The sequence below is a fragment of the Diceros bicornis genome, chromosome 5 (genome assembly GCF_020826845.1).
Source record: "Diceros bicornis minor isolate mBicDic1 chromosome 5, mDicBic1.mat.cur, whole genome shotgun sequence".
Classification (NCBI taxonomy): domain Eukaryota; kingdom Metazoa; phylum Chordata; class Mammalia; order Perissodactyla; family Rhinocerotidae; genus Diceros; species Diceros bicornis.
This window is the reverse complement of record NC_080744.1, coordinates 31,764,596-31,790,563: the sequence shown is the minus strand read 5'-3', so window position 1 is coordinate 31,790,563 and position 25,968 is coordinate 31,764,596. Positions and strand designations below refer to the sequence as shown.

The 25,968-nt window shown below is 35.2% G+C and overlaps 1 protein-coding gene across 2 annotated transcripts in view; it reads right to left on the bottom strand.

The window, feature by feature from the left end:
• Window positions 1-12,162: 12,162 nt before the first annotated feature.
• The window catches only part of KATNBL1 (katanin regulatory subunit B1 like 1), a 45,178-nt gene continuing 31,372 nt past the window's right edge, over window positions 12,163-25,968 (bottom strand). For both annotated transcript variants that reach the window (XM_058541156.1, XM_058541155.1), the window contains 7 exons: window positions 19,980-20,259; window positions 17,178-17,296; window positions 16,427-16,477; window positions 16,245-16,334; window positions 15,825-15,914; window positions 14,902-14,995; window positions 12,163-13,135 (listed from right to left, as the gene is read on the bottom strand). In XM_058541156.1, the coding sequence (XP_058397139.1) occupies window positions 13,103-13,135; window positions 14,902-14,995; window positions 15,825-15,914; window positions 16,245-16,334; window positions 16,427-16,477; window positions 17,178-17,296; window positions 19,980-20,259 (757 nt within the window). In that variant the 3' untranslated portion in view covers window positions 12,163-13,102. The remainder of the gene's footprint in view (window positions 13,136-14,901; window positions 14,996-15,824; window positions 15,915-16,244; window positions 16,335-16,426; window positions 16,478-17,177; window positions 17,297-19,979; window positions 20,260-25,968) is intronic.

Below are 25,968 nucleotides of genomic sequence, written 5' to 3'. Positions count from 1 at the left end.
TCGCCTGATAATCTCTCTGAGCCTGTTTTCTTAAGTGTTTAAAACTCAGGGTCCCCTGATCTAACCCAGTGCTCTTTCCCCTCTGTCACACTACTTGTGACACTGCATGTGCTATGGGACAGCTTCCTTCTGAACCCTTAAAAGGAAAAACTCAAATTTCCCAGAACGTAAGCAACTTTGGAATTAAAAGTTCAGCAATTTTATTTGAGACAGTTCAGGAAATGGATTTATTCTAGGCTAACTACACCCCTACAAAGGGAGTGCTTTTGGCATATGGCTTTATCTTATGCATTAGGAATGCAATCTGCAGTCATTGCATAACCTCTGTACGATGAGAATTTCACCAGGCAATGGTATTTCATGTAAAATCTTATCTCATGGAGGAGATGGTGAGGGGTAGGTATATTTAAAGGCTATGATTTTACATAATTTATATGTAAATTTTTTAATAAAAGATAATGGCATCACAAACCCAAAGGAGATCTACAGTTTTGTTTTTGCCTATCATTTATCATTTAAAATGTGACTTTTTCTTGAAGCCGAAACTAGCAATTCAGAAAGAATGTTGCAGCAACAATTCAGGAAAGAAAAAGGGAAAAACAGATACTTAGAATTTACCAAGCAGCCATTTACTTAGTACGATGCAGGACACTAACTCTGAGGGCATATGTAGTCTAGCAGACTTAACAATCTAAATTAAATACGAACAAGGATGTACATGCATGTAGAAGAGAAGCAAAAAGCAAAGTATCATAAAGGAAGCTGAAAAAAATCAACTTTATTTTTTAGCAAAAATTTGAATTATATTTGTTTCTTTAATGGAGCATTCACCTCAGCTTCCAAAGGTATTAATGGCTAAACAAGATAGTCATTATTGTTAACTATAGGCACTATGTTGTACAGCAGACCTCTAGAACTTATTCATCTTGTATAACTGTAACTTTATACCCATTGAACACAACTCTTCATTTCCCCCTCTCCCTATCCACTGGCAATCACCATTCTATTTTCTGCTTCTGTAAGTTAGATTATTTTAGATACCTTATATAAGTGGAATCATGTAGTATTTGTCCTTCTGTGACTTATTTCACTTAGCATAATTTCTTCCAGGTCCATCCATGCTGTCACAAATGGTAGAATTTCCTTCTTTTTCAGGCTGAAAAATATTCCATTGTATGTATAAAACAGATTGTCTTTATCCATTCATCTGTTGATGGATATTTGGCTTGTTTCCTTACCTTGGCTATCGTGAATAATGCTGTAGGATGCACTTATAATTTTGGTAAGAAGGTAGATCTCATGATAAATGTTCTTACCAGACACACACAAAAATGAGACAAGGAAACTTTGGTGGGGAGGGATATGTTTATTACTTTGATTATAGTGATGGTATCACAGGTGTATATCACCTGTGTATACGTCCAAACTCATTAAATATGTGCAGCTTTTGTATATCAATTATACTTCAATAAAGCTTAAAAAATTAAAATAAATTTAAGATGACATGGAAATGGTATAATCAGAATTCTTTTGGGTCAAGTTCTCATAAGGATAGATACCCATTAAACAAGTCATAATATGCAGGGAAGGGTGGAAAGAAAACAAGACAAAATGTCCTTGAAAGTTGTACCTTAATCCACTTGATGCCACTATTCTCCAAAGACATCAGTGTGGATAATGATCTAATATATATGTATGGATATCATATATCTAATTTAGAAATAAACAGTGATGGTCATGGTATAGAAAACTTCCTATTAAACTTAATCATTACCTGAGTTTTGATTATACAGGTCTGAGGGACCTATCAACACCAGGGCAAGTAGCTTCCCTCCTTTGCAGCTAGTCATCTAGTAAAAAGTAACATGCACTACATAAAGAAAAACCTTAAAATGTTCAATATACTACCTTAGGCATTTGAGTATGAAATTGCTTAGATCTGGATCTTCCTAAAAGTATATATAAGAACTAAAGCTTTCAAACTCTTTTCCAATAGTATGGTTTTAGAATTACAGTACATTTAGTATTTTAGAACTCTTTTAGGACAGGGCCTGTACCTAACCCTTGTGCTTAACATCAACAAGCATATATTGGATTGGTGGTTACCAGAGGGGAAGGGGGGAGGGAGGAGGGTGAAAGGGATAATTCGGTACATGTGTGTGGTGATGGGTTGTAATTAGTATTTGGGTGGTGAACATGATGTAGTCTATGCAGAAATAGAAGTACAATGATGTACACCTGAAATTTTTGCAATGTTATAAACCAATGTTACTGCAATAAACAAAAAATTAAAAACAAAAACAAAAAAAAAAAAAGTATGTAGCAAGTAATCTGTGGATTATAAACAGCCTTACTACCTGAGCCAGTTCACATCTTATTACCCACTGGGTATCTGGTAGCTCAATGCCTCTGTTTAGCATCTGGAAACAATGACACGCAGTAAATACAGAACTTTAGACAAAGCTTCAAACATACCTGTTAGCATTCACGGGGACATAAAAGCACCTTCTTAATTTTCCAATAAAAGTTTTGGGAAACTTACTTGAAATATGACTTTTAGAGAGCTACGTAATCAGAATAACTAACAGGAGAAAATCAATTTCTATTAGTCTAACTTGAAGAAGAAAAATAAAATTCCATAGATTCAACTTTAATTTTGAAGCACTGTTCTTCATATAAATTTAACACTTGTTAACAATTTAATTGCTGAATGTTGAACCAAATATGTTTCTTTGGTATCCTTCAACATTTGGCTTATAATGGTTGTATACATATATTTCTAAATTATCAGTGTTACAATTTACTCAGATCACTGCTAATAAATATTATTAGGATGTACTTGAGGAAGCTTTTCCTTCTATATAGTCAGCTGTTGATTTTTTCTTAAAAAAAGATGGAAAAGATTGATCAAGAGATAAAAGTAGCAGACAAGAAACTTATACCACATGTGATATGACAAATGGGGGTGTGCCAGCTGCTACAAGCAGCTCATGGAAGCTGTGTATATTTTATAAATATCTTTTAATTAAAGTATTTGATTTCAAAGATATAATGCAGTTCCTCAAATATCACACTAGTCAACAGCTGAATTAACATTTAAAAGAAAAGCACTAAGTTTTTTGTCATTTAAACACAAAACTTATAACTGAGTCCTCCCATATCAACTTATATTTTCAAAGAATCATTAGGTCCCATTACCCAGTAAAGATAACAGAAAAAGAAAGTTATGTTATTTTCATTTAGTTCAAATTACAAAAGTGTGTCATTTGTCCAAGAAAATCTTGAGAAGATATACGGTGTAATACTACTCTAAAACATTAGCTACTCTCTTGAAGATTACACCAAACACATGTCCATTATTATAATTACTGTAGTTCTCATTATTTAATTCCAAACTTATGTCAGTAAATAATTAATGAAGTTATAGAAAATAACTAGTTTAGATAATTTTACCAAAGTATAATTTCTAGTTATCACCAGAAACTTTTAGAGCAAACTTTTGCTATTTCATATTTTGAAGATTTGTAGGATGAAGTCATTACACACATTAATCTAACGACATGGATCCCAACAAAGAAGAAATGATTGATTAAATAACAATAACATGGCCCTGAATCAGTGCTATCAGACATCCTTAAAAGCCCAACATGTTAGGTTTATTTTGTTTCTCTTGCTATACAGTCACCTTTAAAAACTAATTTTATCTTTATTTAAAAGGCTCAAAACAAAAATTATAAAATATTTGAATATTTTAAATTTATTAATTAGAAGGGTAATCATTTTCTATTGATCTGTTTTGCTGTTAATTGGCTTAATAAGGATGAGTCAAAGAAAACAAAACTATACTAGGTTAAATCACCAATAACTTATGTGAAGAATAAAGTTTTATTGCTGTTCTTTATGACCAACATTTAAATGGTTCTTTGTGAAAGCAAGCCAATGTAAAGAGTGATCTTAGAGTTGATGAAGACTAAGGAATTTTGCCTAGTTAGTGTAAAAACACCAATATGCTATAGGAGAATGATCATTCAATAAAAGTTATCAGTGAACCAATTTATAAGAAAATTGTCCTCCCTTTACTCCACATAAAGATATAATAATCTTTATGGTTGATTATAGCATAGGATAATAGGTTGATCCTAGGCACAGGAAAATATTCACATTTTTAAATATTTTTCAGTATGTGTGTATATGTACATATATATATTAGCTTTACCTACTCTGTTTCTATTATTCACCATGAATTAATTTTTTCTCCATTTCTAACATTAAGTGATTTTCCTCCAGGACAGAATGTAATGATTACTTTTTAATTAAGGATATAGAATCTAAAGAACAATTATTTAGGCAGAAGAGAAAATTATTCAGTTAGAAGCACCTTATTAAATAGACTATAGAAAATGTTTTTAAGAGAGAGTCAGGTTATTAGAAATTGATTTGGAAAGGGCTGAATCTTAAAAATCAAATCTTAATTTTATATCAATTCGATATTCATAGCATTGCTTAATGTTATATCAGTTTCATACATAAAGACTGAACTATTATTTATTTAGAAAATTATGTTTGATGGTTAGAGGAAATACACCACCCGTATAAGTTGAAATTTTATTCCCAAATATTTAGGATCATTGAGACAAATCTACACGATGTTTCTTTTCAAAATATAGAAATTATATTGTTTTTCCTTATAAGACCTCTTCCTAACATAAAAAAAAAATTAGGGGGCTGGCCCCGTGGCTTAGCGGTTAAGTGCGTGCGCTCCACTACTGGCGGCCCCGGTTCGGATCCGGGCACGCACCGACGCACCGCTTCTCTGGCCATGCTGAGGCCGCGTCCCACATACAGCAACTAGAAGGATGTGCAACTATGACATACAACTAACTACTGGGGCTTTGGGGAAAAAAAGGAGGAGGATTGGCAATAGATGTTAGCTCAGAGCCGGTCTTCCTCAGCAAAAAGAGGAGGATTAGCATGGATGTTAGCTCAGGGCTGATCTCCCTCACAAAAAAAATAAATAAATAAATAGAAAAAAAAAAAATTAGGTAATGATCCGCAACGGTCAAAGAAAATAGAATCCTATAATAAGAATGCTTCAAAAGTAATTCTCAAATATTTTCTTGGCCTCTTCCAACTCCCCCAAGTTAACAATAACTGCTCAGAATATCTAGCTTTTTATTTATTTTATTTTTTTCTTTTGGTGAGGAAGATTGGCCCTGGACTAACATCTGTGCCCAATCTTCCTTTACTTTACATGCGGGATGCCTGCCACAGCATGGCTTGATAAGTGGTGCGTAGGTCCCTGCCTGGGATCTGAACCTGCAAACCCCGGGCTGCCGAAGCAGAGCCTGAGAACTTAACCACTATGCCACCAGGTGAGCCCCTCAGAATATATAGCTTTAATAGGCAAAAACATTTTTCAGTTACCTTCAAGCTTTTCCAGTGTATGGAAAGTAGGAAACAATATACCAAATATCACTATGTAGAATATGAATCTATTTGCATTAAAAATACGCATAGAGGGGCTCGGCAGGTGGTGTAGTGGTTAAGTTTGTGTGCTCCGCTTCGGCAGCCTGGGGTTTGCAGGTTGAGATCCCAGGCATGGACCTACTCACCGCTTATCAAGCCGTGCTGTGGCAGGCATCCCACATATAAAGTAGAAGAAGATGGGCATTGATGTTAGCCCAGGGCCAATCTTCCTCAGCAAAAAGAGGAGGATTGGCAACAGATGTTAGCTCAGGGCTAATCTTCCTCACCAAAAAAAAAAAAAGAAAGAAAGAAAAAATGCATACATATATAAGAAAGTCTGGAAAAACAGACACAGTGGTTTCTTTAGGTGGATGAGATTACAGGTATTTAATTTTCTTCTTTTTATTCTATTTTCATAAATAAGAATGAACTACTTTCGTAATTTAGAAAAGGAACTTACAGGAAAAAAACACTATCTCACATGATTCTCAAACATTTTAAGATAAAAGCTGAACAGAAACACCAAGCAGCAAAGGGACGCCCTCAATTCCAAGAAAATGTATAAGTTTTACACATTACATGAAAATACCTTAATTTTGCACTTTATAGATGGTCCTCACTTGCATGCATCTTGTGTGAAATGCAGAAACCATACAATAGAAAAACAAATGTAACAACCTTTAGGAATCAAATACATTTTAGCTAAGGTTTTATTTTGTGGTAGCATGAACATTCATAAACCAATTTCCTAAAACAAAAAAAAGTGAGAGACGAAAACGGGCTATTCTTATTCTAGAACTACCCATCTTGAGCTGCTATGCTATCACAAATAGCTTTAGATTACTAAATTACTTCCTCATACCATGTTTACCCAAAGATGCCACACCCTTGTATTTATTCATAAGAATTAAATGCCTACTACTTGCCAGACTTGTGCTAGGTACTGGGGATGTGACAGAGAACATGGTCTCTGGCCACATAAAGCTATCAATTTAGCTAAGACAGATAATAAGCAATTACAAAACACTGATAAGTAGTGTTAAGACCTCTAATAGCCAAAGAGGCTTCAGAGGTGGCTTCCCAGAGGAACTCTTCTCACTGAAACCTTAAGCCTAAGAAAGTGAGAACTGGGTGAACTTGGGGAAGTGTTCAGGCAAATGAGGCACTTGCAGAGAAAGTGTCATGTTTTCCAGAAACTGAAACAAGTTCATTCTAGTTGGAGCCATTGGGAATGGAGGGGAGGAAGTGTTGTTGAGAGATTGTAAACCATACTGTTTAGACTCTCTCCTAAGAGGCTTTAAGGAGTGACATGGTAAGATTTGTGCTTTACAGACTATTGCGGGGCAGCATGTATAGAGAATAGGTGGTAGGGATGTAGGACTAGTGCCAGAAAGACCAGTCAGGAGGCTGCTGGAATAATGTAGACTAAGATAATGGCAGGAGAGGTGGAGAGGGATAGAAAGATGAGAGAAATTCAGGAGGCTGCACTAATGAGATTTGATGAGTGATTTGGAGAGATGGTTCACAGGCTTGTGGCTTGGTAATTGCTGATATTAGGGCTATTCAACAAGAATGGAAACCCAGGACTCAGCCAGAACAGACTTTTTATCCATGCGGCAGGGTGGGGGAAGGGGGTAGGGTTGGTGGAGGGGAGTGGAGGTGGAGAATGAGGTCAAATCTGGATATATTGAATTTAGGAGATCTACAAGATATCCCAATGGAGGTTTCCAGTAGGCAACCGGACATATAATTCGTGAGGTAAGAGTTACTTTTAGGGCAAGATACGTATTTGAGAATGATAAACATAGAGTTTGATGTTTTCTCAACCTTTAAAAAATCCATGTCCATTTGATCAACCAAAAAACAGCCTCCCTTCCACCCCTAAAGTGAGAACAATTAATGCAGATGGTAAAGGAAGCCATGGGAATAAACAATGTTTTTCAGGGAAATGGTAGAGTGAGAAAGACCTTAAGACAGAACTCTGCAGAACACCAATGTCTAAGGGATAGGTAGAGGAGCCTTCAAAAGAAGAGCCTGAAAAGAGAGTTGGCTTCTCCCCTTTACTGACTTATTATCTATTTAAGTAGGGGAAAAGGAATTTGGACAGCAACTGGAAAAGATAAGCCTCTTCTAAACCTTTTCTAAGTTTTTTATTAGTGCCATCAAATTGATTTCGACTCCTAGCGACCCTGTGTACAGCAGAGTGGAACCCTGCTCTGGTCTTTTTGCACCATCCTCTCACCTTCCAGCACTGTATCAGACAATGCTCCACTGCTATTCATAGGGTTTTCATGGCCAATTTTTTCAGAAGTGGGTGGCCAGGTCCTTCTTCCTAGTCGGTCTTAGCCTGGAAGCTTCGCTGAAACCTGTCCACCGTGGGTGACCCTGCTGGTATTTGAAATACCAGTGGCATAGTCCTCAGCATCACAGCAACTTGCAGCCACCATGGTATGACAACTAACAGATGCGTAATGTGGTCCCGACAGGGAAACGAACCGGGTTCATGGTCCCACGGAATCTTAACCACTAGACCGCCAGGGCTGGCTTTTGTTAGCTTTAATACCTGTCTAAAAGAAAGGCATCAACCTTCATTTCTCCTGTTGTTGTTGAGGTTAAGCTGTTACAGAGAGGAACTGGTGAGTGTACTGCAGGGTAAGTAAGAGGTGAGGTAGGTGCTCATTCATCTGTTCAACTAACTTTATACAGAGGGCTAATGAAGTTTGTTCTTTTTTTTTTTTTTTTAAATGAAAGCAGAAAAATTATTGGATGCTAACTCTGCTCCTGATTCCTAGAACGTGGTGTCTAATTCCAATTCAAGCTCCATGTTGCAGGTTTGGTTGATAAATGCAGTACAGTAATTCTGGAAGCAAGTAATTCTGACAACTCAGTGTATTCCAGGACTCCCACGACAACTCTTTTTTACCCTAGAAAATACTTTGGATAAACTCGTCTTAGCTTTGATGTAAATCCACAATGTTACAACAGTCTTGGTTGGGTCCAGGATGTTAAAAAAAAAAAAGAATCCTGGTTTAAATCTGAATAAAAATACAGAATACTGTAAAGCATAAGAATCAACATTAGTTCATGTATATTTGGGGGCTGAATCTTTACCTAGACTCCTGGCATCTCCCATCTGAAAACTTTGTAGTTCAGAGAACAGTATTTTTATATATCAAAGCCATACTATGTAACAAGCTTTGCTATGAAAAGTACTGGCAGCTGTGGCGCTGCCCTTTCAAAGAACTACTGGTACACAGTAACTATGTCATTTTGTGTTTTATGATTAATTATAGTCTATAAGGGAAAATATTGTGATATATACTATGTTTTATTTGTAGTTGTACTTAATTTTTACTGAAGTTTGATTTTAGCAGATACTGTTAACAATCTCATCCAGAGAAAATTACGACTACAATATTTTAAATATTTTAAGTACAGAATTGTAAAATGTACTTAGTATACTGGGTATATGATATACAGTATTTATTTTTATTGTTATACTTGGTGCTATTATTGACTCAATCAAGCTATATTACAAATTAGAAGTATACAGTGTTTAGGGAAGAACTTTTTATTCTATATTCCTGTTACAGAATAAAAAAGGAGGGGGAATAGTGTGTCACAAAGTTTTATGACAATTTTCATAGCTAGAAGAACTAGAAATTAAGGGAGAAAGAATAACATAGGAGTAAGTACCTACCAATAAATGTCCAACAATACTATTTCCATCTGAAGTAATCCAGAAAATAAAAGTCTGTATTCAAAGATTAGAAGTAGTGCATCTAAATGGCTCACTCCGGTTGAGTCAGCTGCTTGTGATTCTATTTTTTTTCTTTAAATAAACAAAGGCAACTGACATTACCTTCTTGTTTTTAAATAGGTAGAAAGATAACTGGGAATGACTGGTGAAATATAAACTTAAATTTTGCTTTTTCAAACTCCTTGAATAATTTAAGTAACTAAATAAACATTTAAATATGATGTCTATTATCAGTATTTAACAGCTAATACTCATTACTCAAATTTGTCACCATTAATGTTAATTATATCAACAAGGCACCAAATATAGAAACGTTCTAAGTTTGAGAAAATTAGTATTTCGAAGGCCAGAAATACAGCTTTGAACCCACACCACCATTTTTAAGGTTAGGACATGACATGTATATGTATGTTTAGGGGCATTAGGATTTAATTCCTCAGTAGCCCTTAGAGTTCAGTGCTGATACTGATTCACCAAAATGGATATAGATATTTATATCTATATTCTCACATCTCAGGATTCGTGTAAATACTCTGTGTCAATTACCTTTGAAATTACTGCCAGAAGATTCATTTAAAAAACCATCTGATAACGCTTGCTTCCTGACTTTTAACCTCCATTCTGTTCATGATCACTCATTACAAAATCCATTCACTTTATTCCCAGTAAAAACTAATTACTTGATTACAACCCTCTATCACCTCAATAAACTACCTATTCCTAGACTTGCAAAGTTTGCAAAGTCCAGTACAGAAAACCTAAGAAGGTAGAAGAGGTATAAAGGCATGGAGACCTTGGGTGGTCTTTTAGTTCTGTATACTGCTCAGCAGCATAGCAACAAACGAGCAATGACAGACAGTAATTGTCCTAATCTAGGTCAATACAACAGCCAAAATACTTTGTAAACACTTTCTTTGGCTCTTTCTGGAGATCAACACTATTCTGATCAAATAGCATGAGAAGAGCTTAATAGTAACAGAAGTATTCAACAATATTTACTTATCTAACATCTTTTATCCAAGAATCTTAAAATCACCTAATACTCATAACTCAGTAACTGAGAGAGGTAGGTACTAAGGTAAACTGCAAAGGCCAAGAACAGAAATTAGGAGTGTGTGCTCCTGAATAATCTTTGTGAGCTAAAGACTCTGCTGCCTTATATAGCTCCAAGTATATAAAATGGAGTGTTATCTACTTTCCTTTAACAAAACCAAACTTAAGCACAAGAACTCAGTTTTATAGGATAGTATCTTTTCTTAGCATGTTTCATTTGTATTTGTACTTAACTTTTACTGAAGTTTGATTTATTGAAGTTTAATTTTTAGAAGATACTGGTTAGTCAATGATCTCACCCAGAGAAAATTCTAGTGACAGTATTTCAGATATTATATTATTTTAATGTTATCTTAAATATTAAAAGTCTACAGTATCACATAAACCAATTATTTGAGTTATCTTTCCATTTGAGGTAAAAGGTTTATGTTAAACTATACTCGCCATCTTCCTTGTGACCAAGAGCTGAATTTGTGAGATAGATACCTAAGACAAGGTACAATCTGTAGCCATGAATACTTCTGTGTGTGTATGTAAAGTTAGTGAACCTATAGAAGGACTGAACTCCTGTCCTTAAGCCTCATTAGCACCATGCTCCAAGTTAACTGGTTCAAACTGTTAGATAAGACAGTGATAACTAAAGGAATAGGACAAAGAAAGATTATATTTCATCATCGTAAGGTTTCACAGAGATGACACAGGTTTACCATTCAAATTCCCACCTCCTGAAAAACAACTTCTTAAATAACTCAACTCTCAAATCACAGAAGTGCAGTAATCTGGAATTATTCTAATCTAAAGACTTAAGAAAACAGCCAATTACTACAATTGATGTTCACTGTGAGGAATCCATAGCTATACGAAATATAGCTGCACAAAAAGAGAACTCAGTGAAAGACAACATTTTTAAAGCAAGAAAGATGCTTGTTTGGGATTCTCATCAGTAGTCACTGATTGGGTCAATGCTAAAGATTTACATTCAAGCGCTTGAAGAATTACTGCATAGAAATTTGATTACTAAAAATCTTTGCTTAGATGCCTCTCAGGCTCATTAAAATTAGATGATGTACGAACCAATAGTGGTATTTAAACCCTAATCACTTTCAAGATAGGTAAGATATACAGCTCTTAAGACATTCCAGAAGTGACTTCACTGACACTAAAAATGGTATTTAAAAAAAAAAAAGAGGGGCCGGCCCGGTGGCGCAAGCGGTTAAGTGCGCGCGCTCCGCTGCGGCGGCCTGGGGTTCGCTGGTTCGGATCCCGGGCGCGCACCGACGCACTGCTTGGCAGGCCATGCTGTGGCGGCGTCCCATATAAAGTGGAGGAAGATGGGCACAGATGTTAGCCCAGGGCCGTCTTCCTCAGCAAAAAAAGAGGAGGATTGGCGGATGTTAGCACAGGGCTGATCTCCTCACCAAAAAAAAAAAAAAAAAAAAGACCTCAGGGGCCGGCCCGGTGGCGCAAGCGGTTAAGTGCGCGCGCTCCGCTGCGGCGGCCCGGGGTTCGCTGGTTCGGATCCCGGGCGCGCACCGACGCACTGCTTGGTAAGCCATGCTGTGGCGGCGTCCCATATAAAGTGGAGGAAGATAGGCACAGATGTTAGCCCAGGGCCGTCTTCCTCAGCAAAAAAAAGAGGAGGATTGGCGGATGTTAGCTCAGGGCTGATCGCCTCACAAAAAAAAAAAAAAAAAAAAGACCTCAGTGTGCTGGCATTTCATACCAACCATTGGAGGAGGTAGTAATGTAAAGTATTGGAATTTAAAATATAAGGTCAGCACTAACTGTAAACATTTCTAAAGCATTGTATGTAATTCTTTAAAACATATGTAGTGAAAAAGAATTAGAATTCATATAAAATAAGAATTAAAAAAAGCAAAAAATAGAAATATTTAGTGAATTTACTCAAATGAAGGAAGCTTAAATGATACAGAACTGAAAATATTAGAAATCTGTACACAATAAAAAGTGAATATAAATTAGCCAACTCCATGAACATTTCCAGTTAAGCATTCATACAAATACATATTCACCTTTTTCTTTTATATAGGAATAACACATACACACATGACATGATGATTCTGGCAAAAAAAAATCAGAGATACTAAAAATAATCCCAAGTTTTAAAAATGGTGTGGAATAAGTTTTAACAACAACATTCTACATGAATGGAAACCCCTGATTTAATTCCATGATTTTATCATGCCAGAAGCATGGTTGGTTTTAATTTTTTTTAAACAGATATTGGTATCATACACATTGGCTTATTAATAATTAAGGCATTTTGTATACACAGTATCTCAGTGTGGACAAAAAACTTTTAGTATTGATTATTTGCCACGATGTTTTAAACTTTCAAAGTCTTTTCAAAATAAGAAAATAGCTGCACACATTTAAGTGTTTTCTTATAAAATACAGTCTTAAAAAAAGTAATGATGATTGGTCTTTGTAGATTCTAGTAATAAGTCCTGTCTTATTTTTTCACATAGTATAAATTATATTCTTATGCAGGATTGCATTAAGACCCAGTAGTTTTCAAACAATGTTACCAAATAACCATATAAACCCCAAATGCAGCAAAGGCGAACAATCTTTGTAGTGCACTTTCACCTCACTGAAGTTGAAGCTGCTCCTTTTGGATATTTTTCCACTTCAATGTGAAGTAGATTGCTAGGGTTCTGTTAGTGGTTTCATTATGTGGCTTTAAAAAAAAATGATTTTGATTTCTTCCACAGTTCACAGTTCTCAGATAAGATTTTTGGGGAAATCATATAGTCCAGGGATGTTTTGAATAATCAAATGCTCTTTAGTAGATGAAGTGTCTCAATGCAACTGTAATAAATAAGCATCTACATCCTTAGAGAATAAAACAAAAACACTTCATTAGCCACTACAGTAAATACACATATACACAACCCATTTTCTTCTCCCTTTTTGTCACTTGATTTGCCTTAGTTTCCCTTTGTGATCTTTTGAGGGTAAAAGATGTGTCTTACTCAACTTTTTATCTGCATTTGTTTAGCACAGGGCCTGGCACACAGCACGTCCTCAATAAATGTTTGCTAAGTGCTGAGTGAATGATTTGGTTCCTGTGATGAAGCAACTCTGCTTTTATAGCTAAGCAAGATCATTAAATCATTCATGGAAATTCCTCCAGTACTATATAAACTCTAGGCCAGCCTGATCATAGCCTCTCTCTCTGATTTCTACCCTCAAGAAAATTACAACTGAGGGTTTAATATTGTAAAAGAGGGTTTATCACAGCTTAAGGAACTTTATAGAACTTTTAACCACTCAATATTGTCTTAAATAATAAATATAGTATCTTAAGGTCATGTTCACAATAAAGCTTCTCCCTTTATAAAAACTTACAATCGAAAGCAAATTTCTAAAGAAACAACAGTTTTTCAGTTCTACTACCAAGAATACAGGCCCCTCCAAAACAAGGTAATGTATCATGTATGCTCTAAAAGTATTCCGTTTTCTATCAACTTTTACTGCATTTTTTTCTCCTATTATCAAAAGAACAACAACAACAAAACTTCTGGGGAATTGATTTCTTTTTAAGATTTTCATCATTAAGAAGTCTACAGAGTGGGCCGGCCCCGTGGCGTAGCGGTTAAGTGCGTACGCTCCACTGCTGGCGGCCCAGGTTCGGATCCCAGGTGCGCACCGACACACCGCTTCTCTGGCCATGCTGAGGCCACGTCCCACACATAGCAACTAGAAGGATGTGCAGCTGTGACATACAACCATCTACTGGGGCTTTGGGGGAAAATAAATAAATAAATAAAATTATAAAAAAAAAAAAAAAAGAAGCCTACAGAGTAAAATTATATACAGTGGTAACACCTTGCTTGATATATCATTTTGCTTCTTTTCTTGAAAGAATCCAAGAAGACTTTTACAAGTAAGTCCATGACATAAATCCTCTTATTTAGAATATTATATTTTTTTAAACCAAAGAATGTTCTTATATTTCTGGCTAATGCCCATTTATGATAGTAGTGTGCCCAGTAAAAGGGTGGAAATATTTCTTAACAATGATTTTTTTCTGCAATTATATTTTAACTACCAATGTTTTCTGGAGTTTAAATATTAAAATCTAGAATTATTTTGAGAGACAAGCAAATCAATAAAGACCAATGTCAAATTCATACTGTAATCTGAACAGTTTACTTTCCCCAAAAGCATAACATTAGCAAAAGCCAAGTAAAAATTAAGACCCTCACACCATTTGATTGTATTCCTCACCTCTTGCTTCCTGAGTGTCACTGTGTTTTCAGGTGCCTTCCTTACCTGGATTCTTAACTTTTTTTCAAATATTTTTCTCTAATTGGAACTAGTTCAATTAGATTAATTACCCTCTAGCACATTATTTCTGTGACTGTATCTGAAACGCACTCAATGGTGAATTCCTGTGTTCTCTACCAAAGTCACATTCATATCCAGAAGCCCTTAAGCATTTGCAAATATGAAACTGACTTTACCTTATTAGAACAGTACTGAATTATTTCGTCTAGAGATCTGAAAGAGTTCATTTTTAAATGCATAATACTAATACATTATTTCTAATTTTTAATTAAGCTTTAATATAGACTTTAAGCTTAAATATAGATTACCTTAGCTATATTACCAGTATATCCTGGAACCAAAGTAAGATGGTTTTCCTGTTCCCACAATCCACTTAATTGTTGTTTTAAAATCTGAATATTTCTAGGAGAAAAAAAGAAGAAAAGTTAGAATGCAAATATAGTATGATATGGACTTTGGTAGTAAATGCAATTAATGAAAACAGTGTTCAAATTTTCAAGTATTTATCAGGAGAAAATTATACTATTTGAAGTCAAGCAACTCTTTAAAATAGCACATGCCAATTATGGAAATTAATGGTTACTTAGTTGTTAAACCAGGTAAGAAAACTAGGCATGTAGTGCATTTGGACAACCTGTTCTTGGGTATGAAGTGGCAAATTCTGAGAGCCTAGAAAGAAAATTATGAACTTTAAGAAGACTATTAAGAGACTTTTTTTTTGTAGCTTCACAATAATCTGGCTCATTTGGTAGAATATCCACACATTTTCACACCAAGGAAACAGTTAAAGTATGATGATTATAATATAGTTTTTAGCATTGTAATCACTCACATTGGACTGTCAGATTAATGTCTAGGTAGCCAAAAGACCCTGCAGGACGCCTCCACTCCTGTGCCTCAATACTTATTCTACTAAAGGCCATCTCTTTTTCTCTCCCTTACTTATTATAATAGATATGAGGGTTAAACCACTGCTGTGCTTCTTCCTTCTAAAACGAACGGTCAGGTTCTACTAGAAGAAGAGATACAGGGGGTTACTGGGCTCTGGAATTCAACTTCCAGGCATAATTCTCACATGTGAACAGTATCCCAATTTAACATTTCTCTGGAAATGAAGACAATAAATATTATATACTGATGATTCTAGAATAAAATTATCATCTAGTTGAACCAAGCTGCTTTTCTGAAAAAAATTTTAGTAGCATGAGTTTACCTTTAAAAGTATACTTACCCATCATTTATAATTTCTGTTTTGGACGATAGTTCTGACCACCACCTTTTTATGACTGCTTGAAGCCAGTTTAAACCAACTATTATGTATCTGAAATGACATTTTGTTACAAAATGTTTTCATCTTTACAAAAGATGATATTCCTCCCCTCCAAAAAAACACATACACATACCAACATTTCCCCTTTTAAAAATTTATTTCCCTACTTTCACAAAATTGTATTTTATGTAACTTGTTTATAGATGCATTTGAAATTGTTATTTAGTCATTTCATATTCTTTTCCTAACTGGACTATTAGCAACTTGAAAACAGAAACCATGTATGTCTCATGGAGCTCAATCTATTACTATGCACTCACAAGGCACAAAATCAAGGATGTTCAAAGAGAAAAACGAACTGAGATTCATATTAGCACTTACTCTTCAAATTTGCTTTTAAGTAGTGACTTTACTAGAGGCAACAAGTCTACACAGCAGCCAAGTGAGATGTATTGTTTTTCTTCCTGTAAACTAAGATAAAGAAATACTAAGTTATAAAAATATGAACAGGCCCTAATTTTTCCTTCTTTAAACTACTTTTTTCTTAAAAATATTCTTTTTACCTATTGGTAAGAACAGGAAGGCAATCCACCACAACTCCAAGGTCTTCTATCCTGTGGGTACAAAAAGGACAGCATTGCTTAGAGAGCTGATTCCTTATTTACTTTCATATGATAACCTTCACACTGCTTTTGAGAAATTCACTCATTCAACAAATAATCCGAGTTATCTATGACGAGCTAGGCGGTGGGGATACAGCAGTCAAGAGAGATAGGATTTGCATTCCAGTGTGTGTGTGAGTGTGTGTTGGGGGGGGTAGGAGAAGGCAGAGACAGACAATAAACAAACAAACAAGTAAAATACATACAGCACATTGATGGTGGTAAGTGCTATGGAGAAAAACAGAACAGGAAAGAGAGAGAGGGAGTGAAGAAATATCTATTTTTAAATAAGGTGGTCAAGGAAGGTCTCACTAAGGTAACATCTGAGAAGAGACTTGAACACAGTGAGGAAGGTAATGCTTAAAATTTTCACTTGAAAGGGATTTTTAAAAGGTTAGCTTTCCCATACCAGTATCTCTTAGTTTTATGGATAAGAATCTTAGAGAAGGTAACAGCTTTGTTCAATCTGATAAAACAGTTTTCTGTATTTTGGTTACTCTTAGACTAATGATGAATGTAACTTAAACCATACTGTCTCTATCGAAGCTAAATACAGAAGTTTAACATTTTAGCCAGTAAAGAAGAGGCACTTCTAGATTAACACATTGGAAATTACTTTTACTGAACAAAAAGCATAAAAGGTCACACTTACCTCACCAAATAAGCTACAAGTTCACTTATACTTCTCTTTCTCCAGAAAGTTAAAGCTACATTCAATCTCAAATTCCTACTGAACAAAACCTGTGCCATTGTTTCATGGTCCTGAGAAACCTGAAAGGCAGAAATCTAATTTGTTAAAAAGCACACTGAAATGTGATACGAAGCCATTTTTTTCAATTAAATTATTCCGGTAGACATATTTTAAAATTATGCAAAGGTGACTCCTTTTACTGGCCCACAAAAGGAATATTGCAATTGAACAAATGATCTGAATAAATTTAGGGCCTGTTTATTTTTTCTTATTTGCTATCATTTTTCTTCTAAATTTCAATAATTTCTAAAATAAGGTATTTTTATCTCACCTACAAACCTAGGATTCAATTTGTAATGTGGATTAAAGGAAAAGGTAAACATATACGCTAGTCATTACCAACTGAATAGCATAAGAAAGGAACCATAAAAATTCAGTTCTGTGACAAGTATTTAAATTCATTCATTCATTTTTTCTATATAATAAAGTAATATATTCTTGTAAAAAGTTTAAATAATGCAGAACTGTATAAAATAAAAAGTGAATATTCTCTACCTGCCCACAAAAATATCTAATATCACTTCCCAGAAGTAATCACAGTTGACAGATTGGTATGTATCTCTCCAAACCATTTTCTAGATAAAGACAAATTAGGTACATATAAAATTAAAAAATTATTTTTTGAATACCTTTATATTTTTGAATACCTTTCTTTTGAACTTACATATTATGAAGATTTTTCAATATCAAAACATAGATCAACCTCATTTTAAAAAGACAATTACATATTCTCCAGTCTCTTTGCACCATAATTTATTTAGATTGATTCTGGTTTTTCCCTATTAAAACTATGTATCAGTGAACATCCTTATGTATGTAAATATGTGCACTCGTACAAATCCTTCTGTAGGGTTAATTTTAGAATTGGCATAGCTAGATCAAAGTTACAAACATCTGAACTTTGACAAAATAATATGGTATCACTTTTAGATTTAGGTTGTTAGAGCAGTCACTAATCAATCAGGAAAAATGGTTTTAAACAACAACAGAGCAATCAATAAATCTATTAGTGAAGTATAAGGTTAAGGAACACTTGCAAAAAGTAGTCAAAATGAGAGAGAAAAGTAAAAAGGCCTTGAAAAAATGTCTCACTGTGGCACTAATTCAAATGCACATCTGAAACTTTTTTTTAAAGGCATTTGCACTCAGAATGTTTATTTCCTCAGTTCAACTGAAGAACCAACCTAGGTCCAAATTTAGGCCAGATTTCTGGGTTATAAGCCACATGCTCTTTTCCTTCAGGGTATGTATTTTTTATGATTATCCGATCAGTGGTGGCCTCATCACTTCTATAACTACACAAAAGTGTCTGTTTTTTACACACCAATCTTTATCTCCTCAGATCCTGCAGAATGCATTACACAATAGAAAACCCTCAATAAATATCTGTGAATGAATTAGTATGACAGTGATTCTCTTTTACACTAAGGCTTAGTTACCATCCTATTCTCCAGGGCCCAGGATAATTCACTATTAAATCAAATTCCCCTTGCTTCCTCTTTTCTCAGATACTATATAACTTTCTATTACTCCAGGATCTAATTTTTACAAGAACATTTTCACTAGCAAAAAGAATCTTTTTTGTATCATTTCATTATGGTTTAATGAGTAACACTTTATTTTCTACCTTTCTTTATCCTAAATATAATGCTCATCTTCATTCACTTATACACACTTATGACCATTTTAATTTAAAAAGATTTTTTTCCTGCTTGTATGCCACAGAAAATGCTTTTTAAGCTATCATGCCAGAGAGAAACAATACTAAGTTTATCAAATCGCAGTTAAAGAAATTAAGGTACATTCAAGCAATGTAATGTTATGTATCTATGTAATGTTATGTATCTATTAAAAAACTATAGAAGCATTATTCAATCACATGGAAAAATATGCAAATATTAAACACAAACATCAAGTTATCAAACAACATGTACAGTATGAAGAGAAAAGACATCTTAAAAACTTAATACTTTTATTTCCAAACATTGACATTATCGATAATTTTTTCCTCTGGGTTTATTTTCTACAACATATACAATAAACATGTAATAATTATTATTATTATAAACTCATGTGTGTTTATAAATTTTATCAAATCATTCCTTCAAATGACCATTGTTCAAAAAATGACTATTTTGAGGTATAATTTACATATCATAAAACTCACCCATTGAAAATACATAATTCAATGATTTTAAATTTATAGAGTTGTGCAACCATCATCACAATCCAGTTTCAGAATATTTCTGTCACTGAAAAAAATTCCCTTGAGCCTATTCAAAAACTAATTTTGCCTGAGCCAGAAGAGCAGCACACCTTAGCCGGTCTGCCTGAACAAAGCTACCATGAGGCAATTTTGAGAGCCCAGCAAAATGTGCCTGCATAACTAGCTTTGGTGGTCCACTTTTTAGGCAACATTTCTTCTTTTCCCTTCCTTTAAATCTCTACTGGCCAACTTGCCATTCTGGATATTTACAGCAGCTTGTCAATCATTTCATTCCATCTTAGATATCACTAACTTAGAGAAATGGAATAAACTACTGACTCAAATTTGCTTACTATAGAAAAATTGTATTAGGGAGTTAAAATCATTCAAATAAGTCTGAACTCAATGGGTGACAAATTATTCTGCTAGCAGAATATGGCAAAGGAAAAAACCAATAGTGTAACAGGAATAAAGTTAAGCTTATATCAATAACTTACCTCAGAAAAAAACCCACCATATTTTGATGATGGGCTTTCTGTCTGTGAAGAACTAGAATCACTGGAGTTAACCAAATAGGTTCGACTATCATGGCGTAATTTTTCAGGCAGATGGCCTGCACAAGCCAGTTCATTTTCTTTATTTGCCATGTCACAGCCCCCACTTTTAGGGGACTGTTTTTTTCTGTAACAAGGATTTGGAGAAGGATGAGGAACTTTCTTTCTACGATAAATCACCTTACGTAGTTTATCCGGGCTTTTCACAGCTTGTCCAACTGTTCTGTAAAAAGAATTGATTTTCTTAAATGAAAAAAAAAAGCATATGAAAACATTTAAAAGTTTTTAACAGAAAGGTATAATAGGCCACATTTTCTGATCACAATCCACTAAAATTAGAAGTAAATAGAATTTAAAAATTCTTAACTCTTAGATCAAAGAGGGAAATGACATCTTCTGGAAAGCAATGAAAGGATGATACTTTATCCCAAATGAAAATGAAAAGAGGCATAACTAGATGCTTTTAAAATGAAATATTACAGGCCATTTTAGGAGTAAGAACAATTTCTAGTCACCTAATCTTTTTCTAACAAAGTGACACAATAATTATGTAAGTTTGAATATGTTAAAGTTTAAGTTGAAGTATATTTAATTTTGTTTGAATAAGATAAACCACAATAGAGCAAACCTCGTGGTTTAGTATAGTGGTTCTCAAACGTTTTGGCCTCAGCACGCTTTGCACTCTTAAAAATTCTTGAGGTCTCCACAAATAGGAAAAATTATGTATTTTCCATGACAGAGTGTAACTGATACAAATGAACAAAAAAGAGTTTAGATATCACATCAAAAAGATAAAATGTGGGAGGAGGGGAGTAAAAGAGGAGAGCTTTCGGAGAGAGGTCAAACGAAAGAGACCATCAACATAATACAGATTGCTTTATACGTAGGTTACTATATATGAACTTCATGGTAATCACAAACCAGAAACCTGTAATAAATACACAAAAAACTACGAGAAAGAAACCCAAACATAATACTAAAGAAAGCCATTAAACCACAAAGGAAGAGAGCAAGAGAAGAAGAAAGGAACAGAGAAGAACTACTAAAACACTGAGAAAAAAAATTTAAAAATGGCAGTAAGTACACACTTATCAATAGCTACTTTAATCAATGGACAAAATGCTCCAATTAAAAGGCATAGGGTGGCTGATGGGACAAAAAAACAAGACCCATATAGATGCTGCATACAAGAGACACACTTCAGACCTAAAGACACTCACAAACTGAAAGTGAAGGGATGGAAAAAGATACTCCACGCAAATGGCAATGAAAAGAAAGCTGGGGTAGCAATACTCATTTCACACAAAATAGACTTTAAAACAAAAACTGTAACAGGAGACAAAGAAGGGCACTACAAAATGATCAAGGGAACAATCCAACAAGAGGATATAACACTTGTAACTATCTACGCACCCAATGTAGGTGCACCTAAATATATAAAGCAATTATTAGACATAAAAAGAGAAATAGACAGTAACACAATAATAGTAGAGGACTTTAACACTCCACTTACACCAACGGATAGATCATCCAAACAGAAGATCAATAAGGAAACATTGGCCTTAAATGACACACTAGAACAGATGGACCTAGTAGATATATACAGAACATTCCATCCAAAAACAGAAGAATACACGTTTTTTTCAAATGGACATGGAACATTCTCCAGGATTGATCACATATTAGGCCACAAAACAAGTCTCCATGGGCCAGCCACGTGGCTTAGTGGTTAAGTACGCACACTCCACTACTGGCAGCCCGAGTTCGGATCCCAGGTGCGCACCAACGCCCCGCTTCTCCAGCCATGGTGAGGCCGCGTCCCACATACAGCAACTAGAAGGATATGCAACTACAACATACAACTATCTACTGGGGCTTTGGGGAAAAAATAAAAAGGAGGAGGACTGGCAATAGATGTTAGCTCAGAGCCAGTCTTCTTCAGCGAAAAGAGGAGGATTAGCATGGATGTTAGCTCAGGGCTGATATTCCTCACAAAAAAATAAATAAACTGTTAAAAAAACAAAAAAAACAAGTCTCCATAAAGTTAAGAAGACTGAAATAACACCAAGCATCTTTTCTGACCACAATGGTATGAAACAAGAAATCAACTATAGGAAGAAAACCAGAAAAGCCACAAATATGTGGAGATTAAACAAAATGCTACTAAACAACAATTGGGTCAACAAAGAAATCAAAAGAGAAATCAAAAAATACCTGGAGACAAATGAAAATGAAAATACAACATGCCAGAATTTATGGGATATAGCAAAAGCGGTTCTAAGAGGGAAGCTTATAGCAATTAAGGCCTATCTCAACAAACAAAAAAACCCTCAAATTAACAATCTAACAGTGCACCTAAAGGAACTGGAAAAAGAACAAACAAAGCCCAAAATCAGTAGAAGAAGGGAAATAATAAAAATCAGAGCAGACATAAATGAAATAGAGACTAAAAAACAATAGGAAAAAAATGAATGAAACCAAGAGCTGGTTCTTTGTTTTTTTGGGGTTTTTCTTTTTGTAATTTATTTATTTATTTTTCCCCCAAAGCCCCAGTAGATAGTTGTGTGTCATAGTTGCACATCCTTCTAGTTGCTGTACGTGGGATGCGGCCTCAGCATGGCCGAAGAAGCAGTGCGTCGGTGCGCACCCGGGATCCGAACCCGGGCCGCCAGCAGCGGAGCGTGCGCACTTAACCGCTAAGCCATGGGGCCGGCCCCTGGTTCTTTGAAAAGATAAATAAAATTGACACGCTAGACTCACCAAGAAAAAAAGAGAGAAGGCTCAAATAAGTAAAATCAGAAATAAAAGAGGAGAAATTACAATGGACACCTCAGAAATACAAAAGATTATAAGAGAATACTATGAAAAGCTATATGCCAACAAATTGGATAATCTAGAAGAAGTGAATAATTCTTAAAATCATACAACCTTCCACAACTGAATCAAGAAGAAATAGAGAATTTGAATAGATCAATCACCAGTAAGGAGGTTGAAACAGTAATCAAAAACTTCCCCCAAAATAAAAGTCCAGGATCAGACAGCTTCCCTGGTGAATCCTACCAAACATTCAAAGAAGACTTAACACCTAACCTTCTCAAACTCTTCCAAAAAACTAAAGAGGAGGGGAAGCTTCCTAACTCATTCTATGAAGCCAACATTATACCCTGATACCAAAACCAGACAAGGACAACACAAAAAAAAGAAAATTATAGGCCAATATCACTGATGAACATCAGTGCAAAAATCTCAACAAAATACTAGCAAATCAAATACAATACATTAAAAACATCATGCACCATGATCAGGTGGGATTTATTCCAGGGATGCAGGGATGGTTCAACATCCGCAAAGCAATCAACATGATACACCACATTAATAAAATGAAGAATAAAAATCACATGATCATCTCAATAGATGCAGAGAAAGCATTTGACAGGATACAGCATCGATTTATGATAAAAACTCTGACTAAAATAGGTGCAGAAGGAAAATACCTCAACATGATAAAGGCCATATATGACAAACCCACAGCTAATATCATCCTCAATGGCGAAAAACTGAAGCTATCCTCTAAGAACAGGAACCAGACAAGGATGCCCACTTTCACCACTCCTATTTAACATAGTATTGGAGGCGCTGGACCAGTGGCACAGCAGTTAAGTGCACGCGCTCCACTTTGGTTGCCCAGGGTTTGCAGGTTTGGATCCTGGGCGCACACTGACACACCTCTTGTCAGGCCATGCTGTGGCGGCATCCCATATAAAGTAGAGGAAGATGGGAACTGATGTTAGCCCAGGATCAATCTTCCTCAGCAACAACAAAAAAAAGAGGAGGATTGGCATCGGATGTTAGCTCAGGGCTGATCTTCCTCACAAAACAAACAAACAAACAAACAAACAAAAACATAGTATTGGAAGTCCTAGCCAGAGTGATCAGGCAAGAAAAAGAAATAAAAGGGATCCAAATTGGAAAGGAAGAAGTGAAACTGTCACTATTTGCAGATGACATGATTTTATATATAGAAAACCCTAAAGAATCCACCAAAAAACTTTCAGGAATTATAAATGAATAAGGTAAAGTTGTAGGATACCAAATCAACACAGAGAAATCAGTTGCGTTTCTATACACTAACAAATGTGCAGCAGAAAGAGAAATTAAGAATACAATCCCATTTACAACTTCAACAAAAAGAATAAAATACCTAGGAATAAACTTAACCAAAGAGGTGAAAGATCTGTACACTGAGAACTATAAAACACTGCTGAAAGAAACTGAAGACAACACAAAGAAATGGAAAGATATTCCATGCTCTTGGATTGGAAGAATTAACATAGTTAAGATGTCCATACTTCCTAGAGCAATCTATAGATTCAACAGAATCCCTATAAAAGTTCCAACAACACTTTTCACAGAAATAGAACAAAGAATCCTAAAATTTATATGGAAATAATGAAAGACCCTGAATAGCCAAAGGAATCCTGAGAAAAAAGAACAAAGCTGGAGGTATCACACTTCCTGATTGCAAAATATACTACAAAGCTATAGTAACCAAAACAGCATGGTACTGGCACAAAAACAGACACACGGATCAATAGACTAGAATCGAGAGCCCAGAAATAGACCCACACATCTATGGACAGCTAATTTTCGACAAAGGAGCCAAGAACATACAATGGAGAAAGGAAAGTCTCTTCAACAAATGGTGTTGGGAAAACTGGACAGCCACATGCAAAAAAATGAAAGCAGATCATTATCTTACACTGTACACACAAATTAACTCAAAGTGGATTAAAGACTTGAATGTAAGACCTGAAACCATAAAACTTCTAGAAGAAAAGATAGGAAGTGGGCTCTTAGACATTGGTCTTAGCAACATATTTTCAAGTACCATGTCTGACTGGGCAAGAGAAACAATAAACAAAGGGGACTAAATCAAACTAAAAATCTTCTGCACAGCAAAGGAAACTATCAACAAAATGAAAAGACAACCTAACAATTGGGAGAAGATATTTGCAAACCATACATCTGATAAGGGGTTAATCTCCAAAACATATAAAGAACTCACACATCTCAACAACAAAAAAACCTAACAACCCAATTAAAAAATGGGCAAAAGACCTGAACAGACATTTCTCCAAAGAAGATGTACAGATGGCCAACAGGCACATGGAAAGATGTACATCATCATTAACTATCAGGGAAATGCAAATCAAAACTACAATGAGATATCACCTCACGCCCGTCAGAATGGCTATAATTAACAAGACAGGAAACAACAAGTGTTGGGGAGGATTTGGAGAGAAGGGAACTCTCATACACTGCTGGTGGGAGTGCAAACTAGTGCAGCCACTATGGAAAACAGTATGGACATTCCTCAAAAGATTAAGGATAGAACGACCATAGGATCCAGCTATTCCACTGCTGGGTATTTATCTAAAGAACATGAAAACACCAATGCGTAAAGATACATGCACCCCTGTATTCATTGCAGCATTATTCACAATAGCCAAGACTTGGAAGCAACCTAAGTGCCCAGCAAGGGACGAATGGATAAAGAAGATGTGGTATATATACACAATGGAATACTATTCAGCCATAAGAAATGATGAAATCCAGCCATTTGTGACAAGATGGATGGACATTGAGCGTATTATGCTAAACGAAATAAGTCAGAGGGAGAAGGTCAAATACCATATGGTCTCACTCATAAATAGAAGATAAAAAACAACAACAAACAAACACATAGAGACAGAGACTGGACTGGTGGTTACCAGACGGGAAGTGGGGAGGGCGAAAGGGATGATTAGGCACATGTGTGTGGTGATGGATTGTAATCAGTATTTGGTTGGTGAACATGATATAATCTATGCAGAAACAGAAGTATAATGATGTACACCTGAAATTTACACAATGTTATAAACCAATGTGACTG